This window comes from Bacillus rossius, chromosome 8 (assembly GCF_032445375.1).
Source record: "Bacillus rossius redtenbacheri isolate Brsri chromosome 8, Brsri_v3, whole genome shotgun sequence".
NCBI classification, from domain to species: domain Eukaryota; kingdom Metazoa; phylum Arthropoda; class Insecta; order Phasmatodea; family Bacillidae; genus Bacillus; species Bacillus rossius.
In genome coordinates this window covers 51086075-51102783 of record NC_086336.1, presented here as the reverse complement: position 1 = coordinate 51102783, position 16709 = coordinate 51086075, and the positions used below count along the sequence as shown (strand labels likewise).

At 37.4% G+C, this 16709-nt stretch overlaps 1 protein-coding gene across 4 annotated transcripts; it reads left to right on the top strand.

Annotated features, from left to right (window-relative positions):
• The first annotated feature begins 697 nt into the window (after nt 1-697).
• LOC134534913 (zinc finger protein 660-like) lies at nt 698-13501 on the top strand. 4 transcript variants are annotated; one of them, XM_063373603.1, is made up of 7 exons: nt 698-919; nt 2667-2879; nt 5552-5623; nt 8957-9040; nt 9173-9256; nt 9830-10042; nt 12235-13501. In XM_063373603.1, exons 1-7 carry the CDS (start codon nt 881-883, stop codon nt 13288-13290), a joined length of 1761 nt encoding a protein of 586 aa, XP_063229673.1. In that variant the 5' UTR covers nt 698-880; the 3' UTR covers nt 13291-13501. The 4 variants fall into 4 exon arrangements, with proteins under 4 accessions (XP_063229673.1, XP_063229671.1, XP_063229672.1 ...); XM_063373601.1 differs by having other exon boundaries at nt 698-955; XM_063373602.1 differs by having other exon boundaries at nt 734-904.
• Nucleotides 13502-16709: the final 3208 nt, after the last annotated feature.

The window sequence follows — 16709 nt, the reverse complement described above, 5'->3', positions numbered from 1 at the left end:
CATGTGAGCTGTCGCGCATCGCGGGCGATGTAGTTGTGATTGGCTGGTTTGGTATGACGTCAAGTCAGGGGCGCAGCCAGGGGGGGGGGGGGGGGGGTTAGGGGTTCAAACCCCCCCCTTAGCACCAAATCTTTAATTAATTTCTTATTCATCACTCAAACAAATTTAATATTAAAATTAATAAAATTTTTACCATTACAATATTTAAATTTAATTACCGAAAACTGCTAAAATAGCACTATTTTACACCTTAAAATCCAAATTTTCCCGGGGGAGGACCCCCGGACCCCCCGCTTTAATACGGGGAGAGGGGGGGGGGCGCATGCTTCTTAACACCCACCATACACAAATCCTGGCTACGCCACTGCGTCACGTCACATCGCGTCGCGTCGCGTCGCGGTATTGTGAAAAGGGCTAAGGAAATGGGTATCGTGCTGCGTATCGTGCCGGGCAGACTTGGCGGCTCTGCGACTTTAAAGTCACTGGTCGCGGCTTGTAGCAGGGACAACATTTGTCGCTACTCCCACCTTTATCCCATACAGTCATGACACGTATTTTGATTGTTTGGTGTTTATTGTACACTTGCATAGACGGCTAGCATTTAGACATATTTTTTTGTTTAATAAAACACATCACTTATTGTCTTACGAACCCGTTTAATGTAAATTAAAGTTATGACCAAACCACTTTCATATTTGTCATGTTTGCTATCTTGTAGAAGAAACTTGTTAAATTATGAACAGCCAGAAGTAAATAATAGAATCTACATTATTTAATAAATTAAGGATAAAACTGGTTAAGAAGTCATTGTTTGGGGATTTTTTCGAAAATGTCTTTCGAAAATGATGACAACATCATCTCGTGTCCTAGATTGTAAAACATGAAACGACAGAAGGGAAGGATGGTGCGTGGTCCGCAGGTTAGAAATTCTGAAAAAAATAGTCTCTCTTCTGAGGTAAATAAATTAAATCTCCAATATAATAAGTAGATAGCGTTTTTAGCATTTGGTTAGGTTAAGTTACGTTTATTTATCACAAACACTGATATGAGAATGGTTGTTTGGATTAGGTTAGGAACATTAAAAATATTTGTAATAGTATTACGTATTAACACTGAATGAAATAATGAAATGATATTTTATGAAACATTTTGTTTGTAATATTTGAATTTTTTAGTAGCTATCTTTTTCGGAATTATGAGGTTATTTGCAGAAGAAAATTAGTTCCAGATATTGCTGTGTTGGAAAACTGGAATGAAAGCACACTCAGTAAACTTCTAGTGTGTCGTACTCTACAGCAGTGTTATTGTTCTGGGTAAATATTTACTTGGGCGGTATTTCAGAAAAAAAAATGTTAAAATTCCGAAAATACCTTTATTTTATGCTCTTCAACTTCCTCTTTTCATTAAAATCGGCGGAGATTAGAAATTCCAAATACTTTAGGAGATATCGAATTTTTAAATTTCTTAATATGTAGTTGAGCGGTATTTGCGAAAAAAAATGTTAAAAATCCGAAAATACCTTTATTATATGCTCTTCAAATTCCTCTTTTCATTAAAAGCGGCGGAGATTAGAAATTCCAAATACTTTAGGAGATATCGAATTTTTAAATTTCAGCACAAAACCAGCGCATTCCTGTGGCGTGCGTGCACCATTGTTTCTTGTTTACGTACGAGTATCTATTTTTTTTATTGGATAATGATGTCACGTGATTGTTCGTGATAGGCCAGAATTCAAATGAACTAATACGTGATTATTTAGTTCAATTATTGTTTAAAACGGTGTTTAATTACCGCCTCCAACTTAGGTGAGTTTTTAACGTTTCTAATTTTAAAGTCTTATTTGTTATTTTGATATTGTTGCGCAAGTAATAAGTAACAAAAAAATTTACGTGAGTTGTTACTGTACATCCTTTGTTACGGGTTTGTTAGGTAAGGTCAGTTACATTATAAATAATTTAAAACTAAAGAATAATTAAAATTAATTCACATTATTTTTAATATCACCTTAGTTTGAAAGTATTTATAATGTAACTGACCTGACCTAATCGACCATTTTAGTTTACTGTTCACCGTCTGTCCGGGTTTGTTTGGTCAGGTCAGTTACATTATAAATATTTTAAAACTAAACAGCCATTAAAATTAATTCACAAAATAATTTTTAATGTCTGCTTAGTTTGAAAGTATTAATAATGTAACTGACCTGACCTAAACAACCATTTTATTAATTACGCATTCACGATTCACGTATTCATGAACACACGGCAAAATAACAAAAATGGCGCCGCTCGAATGGTTCCACAGGTCTTGTATTGCAAAATTAAAAAATTCGATATCTCCTAAAGTATTTGGAATTTCTTATCTCCGCCGCTTTTAATGAAAAGAGGAAGTTGAAGAGCATATGATAAAGGTATTTTCGGATTTTTAACATTTATTTTCACAAATACCGCTCAACTACATATGATGAAATTAAAAAATTCGATATCTTCTAAAGTATTTGGAATTTCTTACCTCCACCACTTTTAATGAAAGGAGGAAGTTGAAGAGCATAAAATAAAGGTATTTTCGGATTTTTAACATTTTTTTTCGGAAATACCGCCCAAGTAAATATTTACCCCATTCTGCAGGTCAGTGTGGAGCAGGGGAGTAAGGGGCGGGCGCCTGTGCAGGTTGCTGGCGGGAAGAGAAGCCGAGCATGCATGTCTCCCGAGGAGCTGAAGGACCTGCGGGCACGTGAGGCCCGGCTGAAGAGGCTACAACGCGCCCGGGAGACGGATGAGGAGAAGGCGCTCCGCAGGTCGAGGATCGTCCGACGGGCACGAGAGCGCAGGGCTAGTCTGGACCCCGGCCGTGCCTTCCAGGAGATGGACATGCATCACTTTGTGAGTGCACAGGGTGATGCAAGGTCATGAAAGTCACAAAAAAGCAAAGTAACTGAAAGACATGATCAAAGTCATAGAAAAGTCCCAAAATAAATGGAATCGAGCTTGAAGTCATAAAACTTTAATTATTAGCAGCATTTTGCTAACTCACATTTTGTTTTCTGATTCTTCACATCAGTTTATATCAGTGGCGTCTCGTCAGGGCAAGCAAGGCAAGCAGTGCTTGCCCAGGCAGTTTCCAGACATTGTATTTTTTAAATAAATATTTTATTCAGAATAGTATTTTACTTTGGCTCGTGCAGTTAGGTGTATGTATTTTTTACATTATCTTCTTGGGACCCAATACTGTGCGCTGTGCGCTATAAGAAAAGAACTTGTTGACACACAAAACATGCTGTTTTAGAAGCGTTGCTAGGTTTAGAAGCGCTGGTAGGACCGCTTTCAGCAGGAAGGCTGCCGCAGTAGTTTCCTTTCGGAAGGGGGGTGGCATGGTACAAATGTTCGAGGAGGGGATTGGCTGTAAAAATATGTGATAGAAGCTACAAAGGTAACGCTTTCTTGCCGAACTGAAGCGAACATGGCCGAAGCAGATGGTGGAATTCTTCCGCCGACTGCTTCGGCTATGTCCGCTACAGTTCGGCAGGGCAGGTGGCGAGGTTCCCCTCATGTAAACCTCACGCCTCGCCACTGGTTTATATATATATATATACACGTTAAATATAAATACAGTTGAGTACGTAGTGATGATTTGAAATGATGGGACCAAACTCTTTTGGGATTAATGAATTTTTTTGAATTAAGCAAAATCATTCTCAAGACAAATTTAAATTACATAATAAGGTGTGATTACATACCTAGTTTATTTTGTAAGGTCTGTTTAAACATAACGAAATATCGGGATGAAATGGATGATATCTAATGATAGGTTACAGTGCTCTACCATTGGAGAGGTGTAGTCAGAAGGACTGACTGAACAGGTATAGTTTTGGCATTGACTTGTGGTTTTGGACCAGACTTTCGGATTACCGAAGTTCGTATTATGGGGACTCCACTGTAGTTGGAGACTGTCCACTTAAATTATTGCTATATTTGCTATATATACAGTGTTGATTTTGGTAGTATATTCAGAGTATCGATAAAAGAATATCCCATGTTCAATGGAATATTATAACAGTTTTAATTTAGACTTTTTACAACAAATCATACATCAAATTGAAGGTAAACTAACCTAGTTTATGTTACAAATGTGACAATATGTGCATCTTTAGTTATATGGCACAAATCCAACCTAAAGTCCTATTATTCCCACATTTGGAAGTAATGGAAGCGATAATAGCCTCATCAATTCTGTGTCTCAACTCTGACAAATCATTCGGTTGCGGGGGAACGTAGATACGATCTTTTATAAAGACCCTAAGGAAAAATATTGCATTGTGTTATGTCATGTGTATGTGGAGGCCAGTGGAAAAGAGCTCTGTTGTCTCGACCATTACGACCAATCCAACAGTCAGGGACTTTGATGTTCAAATACTCTCGTACAAAGAGATTCCAATGGGTAGGGTCTCTTTCCTGTTGCCAAACTTTTGTATATAGAAAAACTTCATGCAATTATTTCATCTACAAAATAATTAGTTATTGTAAGCCTGGATCAAGAGTTAAAATTTGAAGCCTACTGCTGGAAGCAGATACTTGGCTTATTTGGCAAATATCGATAGGACTTATGGCTGACAAAAAAAAAATATATATATATATATATATATACACACACACACACACACACACATATACACACATACATACATATGTGTGTTTATATATATAATTTTGAGTGCCCTAAAAATTAGAGCGATCAAAGTTCATAGAGATCATGATACTGGATACCAAAAAGTGAACTAAAGAAAATAACAAGTAATTAAATGTAACAATTATATTTAGGAACTGTAGGAATGTATTCGTTGCATTAACTTTTAAAAAATTTGCACAATTATCTGTGTTTCATATTATTTGGATGTTGGTTTGTGAATTAAAATGTGAATATTGGTCTTATGTTATGGGGTTAAAAGTTACAAAGTTTTACAAAAACAGAATATCACGATGTCTCAGTTTTTAATTTGCTTTTTTATTGAGACTTTATTTCCCTTCATGCAGTTTAAGCAATTAGTGCAAAGAAGTAATAATAATGTAATAATTTAAATGTATATTACAGGATTTTGGCTTAAAATATCTTGCCTTCCGCCTGCAGATAGAGCAAGTTGGCCCGAATAATGTAGTCTTACTCAACAAAAGGCCCAAGACCCAAGTGAGTTTGCTTTGCCTGGCACAGGCTCTACAGACCATTCCATCTCCATTTCAGATATCCTAACCTATTTGGGGTCTTCTGAACTGAATCTTGGATCCCTTCTGGTTAGTTAATTTAAACATGTCTTACTGGCGTACAATATTCCAAGTCCAGTGTTCCCTGATGTCACAGTTAGCTACCAAATGTTAATTTTTCCATTAGATTTTGTTTTTCATTTTATATTGCATTTTTTATGAAGAAATTTTGTAGCTGAATAATTTTTTTGTTTCTCGGAATGACTATAGTTGATTGAATTATGTTTTTCTGATTTCATCTCAAATGAGAGAAAAAAAGTAATTATCAGGTAATTTCAATTAATTTGTTCTTGTCACAGATGGTGTTGGAAGAGCGCACGGACTTGTGTGACTCAAATGAACAAGACCCACTTGCTTTGTCTACTGAATGGGTGAGTCACCGTGTTATTAATCCAAACATTTTAAAGATTATGATGGATTCTGCTCTGAATCTAGAAGTTAGATCTTCAAACAATTGCACATTCTCATTACTTGTGTGATCTTGTGACAGTTTAATTGGAAGTTCTTAGCAGGACATGATGTAGCTATAGATTTAGGTAGGTGCAATAAAATCCATAGAGTCTACAAAAAATAGTGACCAGAGAAATTTTCGGAGCTTTGTAAAAACACACATCTCAAAGAAAAAAAGGACCAAGTAAATAACTTTAAAAATTACAGAAAATAGGCTTTAGCTTATCTAGTTTATATTTCATATCCTAATTCCCAAAAACAAAATAGCAAAAAAATAGTTTATTTGCATATAGGTGAAGAAATTTTATTTTTTAAATAAATTATTATTATTATTATTATTATTATTATTATTATTATTATGTTCCCAAAACAAAATGAATGGGCTTAACATCTCATTGACATGGAGGTCATTAGAGATGATAAGTGATGGTGATGAAGCATTGACCGAGTGATTAGAAGGGGGAAACAGGAGTGCCACAAGAAAACTCCCCAGCCTCACAGCAACGTCCGTCATGTTTGCCACTTGCGAAGAATCCGGGGTTGACCTTGCCTAGAATCGAACCCGGATGGACTTGGCGGGAGGCAAGTGATCTGACCACTCAACCACCGTGGTCTCTTTGTAATTCTAGTACAGAAGTTACCCAAAAATTCTTAATTTTGAAATAAAGCGAAAATACTGTATAAAACATAACTTGTATCATCACATCCATTTGGGTCGGAAATTTCCTCTCGGTAGTCTGCGACTAAGGCTTTTAGTTCATCCAGTTTTTAATTTCCACTCTTATGGACTTGTCTGATGTTCTGAGCAGTATTTTTTTTATACTTTCTTATTGAGAACCATTTGTTATCTCTGTTGAAATTATTCAATAAAATTGCATTCGAGCAGCCGTATTTTTTTTACGTATTGCTTGTCACATCAAAAGTATATTATAACAATATTAAGTAAGTTGAAAGCACTAATGATAATTATTTTAGATATTGTTTAACTATATTTATTGTAGTTCACTGAAATAACATAAGAGATAAGATTACATAAAAAATTTGAAAAAAAAAAAAATAGTTTTGCAGTGGAATATACAATAGTTAAAAATTGCTGTTTAATTGTAGTGCATGGTCTATATGTCTTGTGTATCATGGCTTGAATTTTATCCAACTAAAATTAAAAATTTTCAATATCTTAAAGATATATACCTACCTGCTGTTCAGTTTAAATGTGTGTATTTTAAATTGTTTTTGTTTGTTGTTTAAAGTGTGTAAATTAAAAGAGTGTTGTACATATTTAGCAGTTATGAAAGATTTCTCTATGATATCTTGATTATCGTATCATTAATAAACATTAACCACTTTTAATATTAATAATTAGTAAAGTGACACATTTCAGGAGACAGAGATTTGCTCGGTCCTAGCGATTCTCATCTCCATTTTCTGTGATTTTTTGTAGTTAATCCAGGAAAATTCCAGGATAGTTCTTTCCTACAGGTCATGGCCTATTATTATTCCACTATCCCTAATCTTAGTCAGTTACCATCTCTCTTGACATAATAAATTAAATTAAATCAGTGGCAAAGGGGGGGTTTCAAAAAAGGGAACCAACTTTTTAAATATAAGGAATTTTCACACCACCAAAGTCTCTGAGTGTTAAGATATTATGTGCAACACTAAGAAAACTAATAACAACCAATTAACCATCATTAAACCATGTCCTCTTCTCACTAGTGCAAACTAAACAAGTCCCTCAAAATAAAATTAATCTTTGTGCCCAACACCTGAGGCATTTGTGAAAGCTGTAAAATCTAATTTTAAAATTTGTTTTTTGAAATTCCTGATTTTCAAATTGGCATTGTTAAAAAAAAAAAAAAAAAAAAAAAAAACATATATGACATGCTAGGAGCTGGTACTTACATGCAAAATTAAAGAACTTTTTTTATCTTAAAATGTTGTAGTACCATATGACTGGCCGAAAATCTTTGTCTTTACCTGCATATTTCTATCTCTCTCCCTCCTGCCTGCATGCATTGCTTCCCTCCTCTCTCTCTCCCTCTCTCTCCCCATGTTCTCCTTCCCTGACTCCCCCTACCATGCTTGAATGAAGCGAAGCCAGTCTGCGGTTCCCTTTCAGTATGTGACCCGCATGGCCTAGACCTGCTGAGGAACGAGTGTGCTTTCTTCACTACTTTTCATCAATTAATTTCACGTATTGAGGATCTTAAATAGATGTGCTGTAATAAGTGGTTATAAAAATGTTTTTACAACATGCCACTCTTTATCACCTTATCACATTATTCGTAATACACACACATTTATTATTGGTACAAGGAAGCTGGTATAATTCCTTGCATGGTTTGGGGTACGATCAGAATACAGAAAGATAGCAGAGCTCTTGAGTTTCAGCGTAAACAGCTGACAGCAGTGGGATTCAAGAGCTGAGGGAAGAAAGAATGGTGTCTCAAAAATTATGTGTATCATTTTGAAAACTAGCAACTCTACTTACTGAAATAATGTATTCAAATAACGGTTTCAGAATCAAAATAAAAAGTCATGTTATCCCTTCTGTAAGTTGAGCAACAAACAGTTCGCTGGAATATTTTTCCATTTTTGTTGTTTGTTGCACTGTTTGTTCATCTGTGTGAGTTTCATACTTAAAATCAGTATGAATGTGTGTGTCTTAAAATTAATCATTTTTGTCAACTTTTCCCCTCCCCTCCCCTCCCCTCCCTCCTTCCTGGTTGTTTACAAATGTTACAATTACATCAAACTAGGCTTGGTGTTGAAATGGATGCACTATGGTAGAGTTGTTTCTGCTTCTTAAGTCAACTGACTCAGCTTGCTCGTTATATGCTACTCTGTAGTGCTTTAGGTTAAAGAAGGATTTCTGCCTATCCAGTCACATGGTGAACTTGTGACCAGCGTGGATAAATGATTAAAAAATAATTTCTGTCTATTTTTGCATTCAAAATCTATGTGCATAAAAATTTGTTATTTTTAGTTAGGAAGAACTGTCAGTGGTACAGCAAATAAAAAATATAAATGCACAATAAATAACCACTTGATTCCTTCAGTATTATATATATTTTTAATAGGTACTTTTCAAAAGGGAATATTATTTTTTCTCAACTTTTAGTTGAGAAATCATACACCAGTAACCCAAGAGAACATCATCATGCTGATGTGGCAAAAATTGGTGATTATATCCCCAAACCCCCACCATGACTATTTTCTTAATCATATTCTGACTCCATGGTCTGTATGTACAGGTGAAACCAGAGAAAGATGAAGATTATTGTTCCGTGATTGGGAATGCATGTCAGCAACCAGAAGATCAGGTTGCTGCTATGAAGGTAGAAGTTCAACCTTCCTAGCAAAGAATAAGAACATGTAATTTGGCCAAAGACTTTTATTTTATGTCCCCAAACCCCTACCATGACTCAATTTTCTTAAACATATCCTGACCCCATGATTTGTTTGTACAGGTGAAACAAGAGAATGATGAAGATAATTGTTCCGTGATTGGGAATGCGTGTCATCAACCAGAAGACCAGGTTGCTGCTATGAAGGTAGAAGTTCAACCTTTCTAGCAAAGAATAAGAACAACATGTAATTTGACCAAAGACATTGTGATATTCAAAATATCTGTAGTATAAGATTATTTCTTATATGGCATGTTTCCCTTGAATTATATCTTTACTTTTAAAATCAGTAATATTAATACTACCAATCAGCATCTATTTTTCAAAAACATTTTTCATAAATTTGTGAATTTTAACGTATATTACAAAGTTTGTTGGACTAGCAGTTGATATGAACGTTATTTAAAGAACAGAATCAAGTATTAACGTTATTTAAATAATCGTAAATTTGCTTTAATAATAATTTTCGACCAAAATACGTAATGTTCTGAAACTGTAAGCCAAACTGTGATCGGTCATTTCATTTTGATGGCAGAGTACCGATTCGTACTGTTGCCTGGGGGAATGTACGTGATAGGCTTCAGTTAATGTTACTCAGAACAATGGGCACGTGGACCTGTGCTCTAACTCTACCCCTGGGTCGTGACGTGACCTGTGTGGATGCTCTGCAGGTCAGTGTGACGTGTGGAGCAGGGGAGTAAGGGGCGGGCGCCTGTGCAGGTTGCTGGCGGGAAGAGAAGCCGAGCATGCATGTCTCCCGAGGAGCTGAAGGACCTGCGGGCACGTGAGGCCCGGCTGAAGAGGCTACAACGCGCCCGGGAGACGGACGAGGAGAAGGCGCTCCGCAGGTCGAGGGTCGCCCGACGGGCGCGAGAGCGCAGGGCTAGTCTGGACCCCGGCCGTGCCTTCCAGGAGACGGACATGCATCACTTTGTGAGTGCACAGGGTGACGCAAGGTCATGAAAGTCACGAAAAAGTAAAGTACCTGAAGGACTGATGACCAAGGTCACAGAAAAGTCCCTAAATTAATTGTAATTGTGCCGGCATTCACAAATCTTTAATTATCAGCAGCCTTTTGTTAACTCACATTTTGGTTTTTTGATCTTCACGTCAGTTTGTAGTCACGTGAATACAGTGGAATACTGATAATCCAAAAAGATGAGACCAGACTCTTTTGGGATTAATTAATTTTTTGGATGGAGCGAAATTATTCTTAATCTAAATTTAAATCACATAATAAGATGTTACATAATATGTTTATTTTATAAGGTCCGTTAAAACATAACCTAATCTCAGGATTAGAGAGGATTGGAAAGGTGTGGCTGGTGGACTGATTGAACAAGTATAGTTTTGGCATTGACTTGTGGTTTTGGACCTGACTTTCGGATTACCGAAGTTTGTATTATGGGTAATCAACTGTAGTTGGAGACTGTCCACTTAAATGATTTGGAAATTAGTTATCAAATTTCAACAAATCATACATAAATTTGAAGGTAAACTAATATAGTTTATCTTACAAATGTCCAATATGTGCATCTTTAGTTATATGGCACACATCCAACTTAAAAGTCCAATTCTTCCCACACTTTGGAAGTAATGGAAGAAATAATAGCCTCTTCAATTCTGTGTCTCAACTCTAGCAAATCATTAGCTAGCAGGGCAACGTAGATACAATCTTTTATAAAGCACCAAAGGAAAAATATTATGTCAGGTGAACGTGAAGGCCAGCGAAAAAGAGCTGTCTCGACCATAACAACCAATCCAATAGTCCGGAACTTCGACGTTCAACCACTCTCGTACAAAGAGATTCCAATGTTGAGGGTCTCCATCCTGCAGCCAAATAAAATTTACAGGTACACCCTCTACTAATTGGGGAACAAGCCATTCATTAGTCGCCATTTTACGTAGATGGTGCTACTTGCAAGAAAACAACAAAGCAGTACACGTGCATGCACTTATCTAAAACTGAGTTACTCTTTAATTGTGACCTTGAAACAACACACGACAACACTTACAGTTGATACTATCAAAATTTATAACTGGGACATTCTTTATGGACAGACTGTATACAATAAGTGAATATCTGTTGAACATATTTTTGGTAGAACAAAAAATGTAAGGGAGGTATTGAGTTAAACATATTTTAAATAGCCCTTGAATAATATTAATGACAAAAAAAATGTACAGTGCTAGTGAGACTGATTATTAAGTGTTAATTAATTTAGAAATGCTTTATGACCATGTTGGAAAGAAGGGTAGGTGGAACTATTGGGCCATCCAAACTCATCCTCTACTTTGCACTGCGTTACCTGTTCACACAGTGTGCTTATGGGAATACCACGCGGAGACAGTTTGAATTACAGTCCTTTAATAAATAATTTCTCACGAAGTTTGAGAATGCTCTGGAATGTGCATTGTATAGCATGCATTTGGACCTTACAATTTAACTCAATGTAATTGTAACAAAACACAATGTCTACGTTAATATGAAGTTTGGCGAATCATTACTTCTTGGCTGTTACATCACTTCACATTGTAGACTAGTTGTTGCATGGATCTAGATGTTGCAGTGAACATAAATATTAGTCTTGTTGAGAAATTTAATTTATTTTAGATAAATCTACATTGAAAGGTAATAGAAAATTAGCACATATAACTAATCCTGAAACATTTAAGGTGAATGTTGATAAAAAAATATGTATTCCTATTTGAAACAATATGCACTTGAATCTTGGATCTCGTTAAAAGTCAGTATTTAGAAAAACTTTATGCAATTATTTCATCCAAAAAAGAATTAATTTCTGTAAACCTGAATCAAGAGTTAAATTTTGAAGCCCATATCAAAATTGTTGCTGCTGGAAACGGATACTTAGGCTTATTTTACAAATATCGTTAGGTCTTAGGGCTGACACTATATATTTACATAAATAAAATTTTGAGTGCCGTAACAACTAGAGCGAATGGCGTTTGTATCTTTGTGTATGACTTTGTCCACTGATATCCACCAATAACTTTATGTTGAAGGCATCATGCTGATGTGGCAAAAATTGGTGGTTATGTCTCCAAACGCCCACTATTGCTCAATTTTCTTAAACATTTTTTGACTAATTGATTTTTATGTACAGGTGAAACAAGAAAAAGATGAAGATTGTTGTTCCGTAACTGGGAATTCCTGTCAGCAACCAGAAGATAAGGTTTCTGCTGCAAGTCAAACTACGGACAAAACATGGCCTAAAGCAAAAAAACGTGTTTTGAATGCAGTACACAAATGTAATATTTGTCGAAAGAATCTTAGTTCAAAAGGACATCTGAGACTTCACAAGATAAGGACGCACGCGATGTTTTCTTGCAAGATCTGTGGCAGGAGCGTAAGCCATCGTAAGGAACTGTTGCAGCACTGCGACAGTGTTCATCGCAGGGTTGTGGATGGGATGTTCGAGTGCAGTGCGTGCCAAAAGCTTATTCGTGAATATCGTAGTTTCGTGGCACATCTGAAGTTGCGTGGCAGGTGCAAAGTGAGGATCACACCCCAGTTGTACGTGTGTGACGAGTGCGGGAAGATGTTCAAGCGCTCGTACGGTCTCAGAAACCACCAGATGTCGGTACATCTCCCGGATGCTGGTCAGTCCACGGCCGAGTCCCTGCAGCAGGCCCGGGAGAAGAAGTACACGTGCCCCACGTGCGGCAGGAGATTCCGGTTTCGGTGTCTGCTGCAGGACCATCTGAACCTGCACTCGGGCGCGAAGCCGTACCGCTGCCAGGAGTGCGGGCGAACGTTCGCGCAGAGATCCTCCATGAAGCAGCATGAGAGAACCCACGGCTCGACCAAACCTTTCAAGTGCCCTCACTGTGGCGTGGCGTTCTTCATGCGTGGCAACATGAACAAGCACGTGCGCACGCACACCGGGGAACGGCCGTTTGTGTGCGACGTGTGTGGCGAAACTTACGCCCAGAGCAACCATCTGACCGTGCACAGACGCACGCACACCGGCGAGCGACCGTTCTCGTGCGACGTCTGCGGGCGTGGCTTCACCAAGAAGAGCGACGTCCTGCGCCACGTCCGCATACACACCGGAGAACTGCCGTTCTTGTGTCAGGTTTGCGGCAGGGGATTCCGCCAGTCGGCGCAGTGCGCGAATCACGTCAAGAGCCGTCACCCGGAGACGGTGGCTGTGGAGTAATGGCACCTGTGCGGTGAGAACTCTTGTACGTTAATGTTTTGTCTTTTGGCTGTAGAAAAAGTGGTTGATTAGCTTGATCCAGGTATACTATTCAACTTATTCACTTTTCTACCACATTATTCTAATGAAATGGAGAGAAGATTAACAACAGTCAAGGCTTGCACATGGTAATTTAAAATGTATTAAAATAAATTTATTTATATTTTTGCAATAGTGGTTATCATTTATTAACAAAGATATGCATGCATATGATATTGGAGAAAATATTATTATCTAAATATTTGCCAAGGCAATTTCAGTAATAAGCAGGGACAAGATTTTTATGGTTTTATTTCTAGGCAATTTCATTTTTAAAAGTGGTAAGTTAGTATATTATTCAACACGTATGACACTAAAGATGATACTAATTTTGTAATTTATATATGTATTACCAAAATATAATATGTTTTTTTTTACTGATACATTTTTGCATTTTAACAATCAAATATTTTATCACATGCATGCCTACAATAGAATTGGACACAGTAAACAATAAATCTGCATGCAGCGGTGTGCTTGTGAGAGAAATGTATCAATGTCAGTGAGAAAAATATTAGTTAAAGTTTTTTTCCTCTATCAATTTGGTTCATACAACTTGGTACAAACTTCAGTGGCATTCATGGAACTTAATATTTTAAAAATTACATTATTGTGATTTATTTAATGGTTTTAGTGCATTTTGGTACTACATGGTGTGTTAAATGGTATTTCGGTGTCACTCAGTGTTTTGACATGCTTTTTTTGTATTATTTTGGTTTTATCACAATTAACTGTAAAATCTTGTCCCTAGTAATAAGTGTTAATGTAAATTTCTTATTTGTATAATGTAACATTGCAAACAGACAGTTTATGGGCACCAGGAACTAAATTGTAACTAAATGTGGTGATGTTTTCCGTAGATGTCATAATAATTCCATTCGGTGTCCATATTTCACCTCTAGGGATCCAGACCGCCTTGATCCCCATAGATGTTGTGCCTTTTCATTAGGGGCATAACCTAAGGCTGTCTGGGAACACGCAGCCTTTCATCTGCTGACCAGGTTGATGAAGGCAAACCCCATAACCAACCTCAACACCTCACTACCTTGTAGGGGCGGCCGACAGCAGGTGTTGGGATCTCAGTGATGACTGTCAAAGGGTGCTTACATCACTTGCCATTGGTCAGGTGATATAAAGACGTGCAAGGGGAGTTCTATGTATATGGACTATGGTAAGCTAAATGCTGGCAGAGAAAAAGAGAAGTGGCAGGGGCGACAGGAGAAAGAGGCTCACCACTCTTCAGGCAGCCCAACATAGTTCCTTGCTGGAAGGGTGAGAGAGAGCTCACGACCCTTTGGGCAACCCGATGGACAGTTGCCCGCCAGAGAGCACGAGGCGTGCGTAACCTGTCGGACAGCCCGACAGACAATTGTTCGCAGAGACCACAGAAGGTGCTTGCAGCTTGTCTGGTCGCCAGACTGACAGTTGCTCGTCAGAGAGGTAAGAGCGAGGAAGAGAGTGGCGTGGTGGTGTGAGCGAAAACCAACGAGGAGACTGGTCAAAGAGAGGAAAGCTAATAGGCCATTGTTCTAGACCAAATTTTTATTTTATTATATCTAATGGTAGGTACACGCTCTGGAATGCACAGTTACGGACTGCTGCAATGAACTGCTTCAGCCATTCTTTTATTTCTAATTGTGAGTGCGTGTGAGGTAGTGGGGAAGAGAGAAGCCATCCCCCGGTTCGGTCGCTCCCCTTCTCTCAGATCCCCACCCTGTCGTTACTGGCTGCCTTATGGCTAAGGATGGCTGGCTGTCGTCAACTTGATGCTCAAGACCAGAATCTTACTTAAAATTTTTCTTCCTATATTGAAAAATAGATGAATTTCTTTAACATTGCAGAAGTATTACTGTTTTTCAGTAAGGTAAAGTTACATATTCAAAATGGAACTGAAACAATGTAATCTGAAATAGGCATTCTGACTTTGGAGTCTGTATATGAAGTATTCCATGTAATGTGAACTCGCTCAGTGCAAGTGAAATGGAGCTGGGTTGACGAGGTTGCACCAAATGCAAAACCATGCCGTCAGAAATGGTGAATGAGTATCAGCTTTCACTTGTGGAAATAAAAAGGTGGATTTTACTGTTAACCTCTGAGCATTCTCAATCCTTCCACCTTCCTCCTCGTTACCTTCTTATTAAAGATATAAATTCTATCTCACTCTTCAAGTTATCGATAGATACCTGTGGGTCTGCTGTTTGGATATGCCCTACCCTGGGAATACAAGGGGCCTATGAGGAAATCTGTTTATGGTAATGCTAGTTTTCAATAAAGATACTCATTAAAACCATTTCATTCCAAGTAGGCTTTTAAAACACATTCTGCAGGCTGCTCCTTGAAAAACAGGCGACAAGATTTCTTTGTTTTTATTACTTAATAGCCAGAATAATACTAATATCAAGTGTGTGTTGGGGGGGGGGGGGGGGCGCGTGTGTGTTTATAACCTCCCCACCCCCACGATATTTCAAAAAATTTGCAAAATGGTAGTTACTGTGTGAGAAGCCACGTCACCTACAGCTAATAATGTAGGCTCATGTCAGTGTGTTAGTGTCAATAGTAATGTAGGATTTTTTTTTTTAATGTATGTGTTCAGATTCTGAATTTTTTTCGAAATTCTCTTCCACTTTCCCCCCGGGAAAAAATTATAGCATTCAACACTGATCACGGACAATTTTGGTATTTCTTTACAGCAAAAGAAGGCTTACAGATTTCAAGTCACTTAAATGTGCTTCTTCTTCATGAATAATTCAAGCATTTTTACTTATCTGTATTATTTAAATAGAGAATATAATACCAGATACATTTGAAAACATAAACACGTTGTAGTGTTTATAATTGTATTAAAAATATTAATGCAAAAAAATGCTTTTAAAATTCCCACTTCATTTGTCGCCACTTCGGGCAGCATCACATACTTTCGGAAGAGCCAATGTGTTTACGCACGCTGCGCATTAAGACCATAACGTACGCGATTCCAGCCTCGGATGCTGGATGATTAACAGTACTGCCTTGTGCCAAATCCACAAAAGAGACTAAAAAATTATACATTAACCTTACAAACTAAACATAAAGCAATTATCTTTATTAAATTCCATGAGTGACAAATGGCAGAAGACTCTAAAAATAAAGTTGTTAACTTTTAATGCAATTAGTTTATAAAACGAGTCAAAATGGAGACAGTCTGTCGTGTGTTCCGACTACTCCATTTACTATTTTGACTTTAGGAAAAACAATTGACTGTAAGGAATAACTTAAATTATTAAAATAAGAATTATGCGCACATACACATGTGGCACTTAACAGTTATTTGCATTTTGACACCATTGCTTCTCTGATTCGTG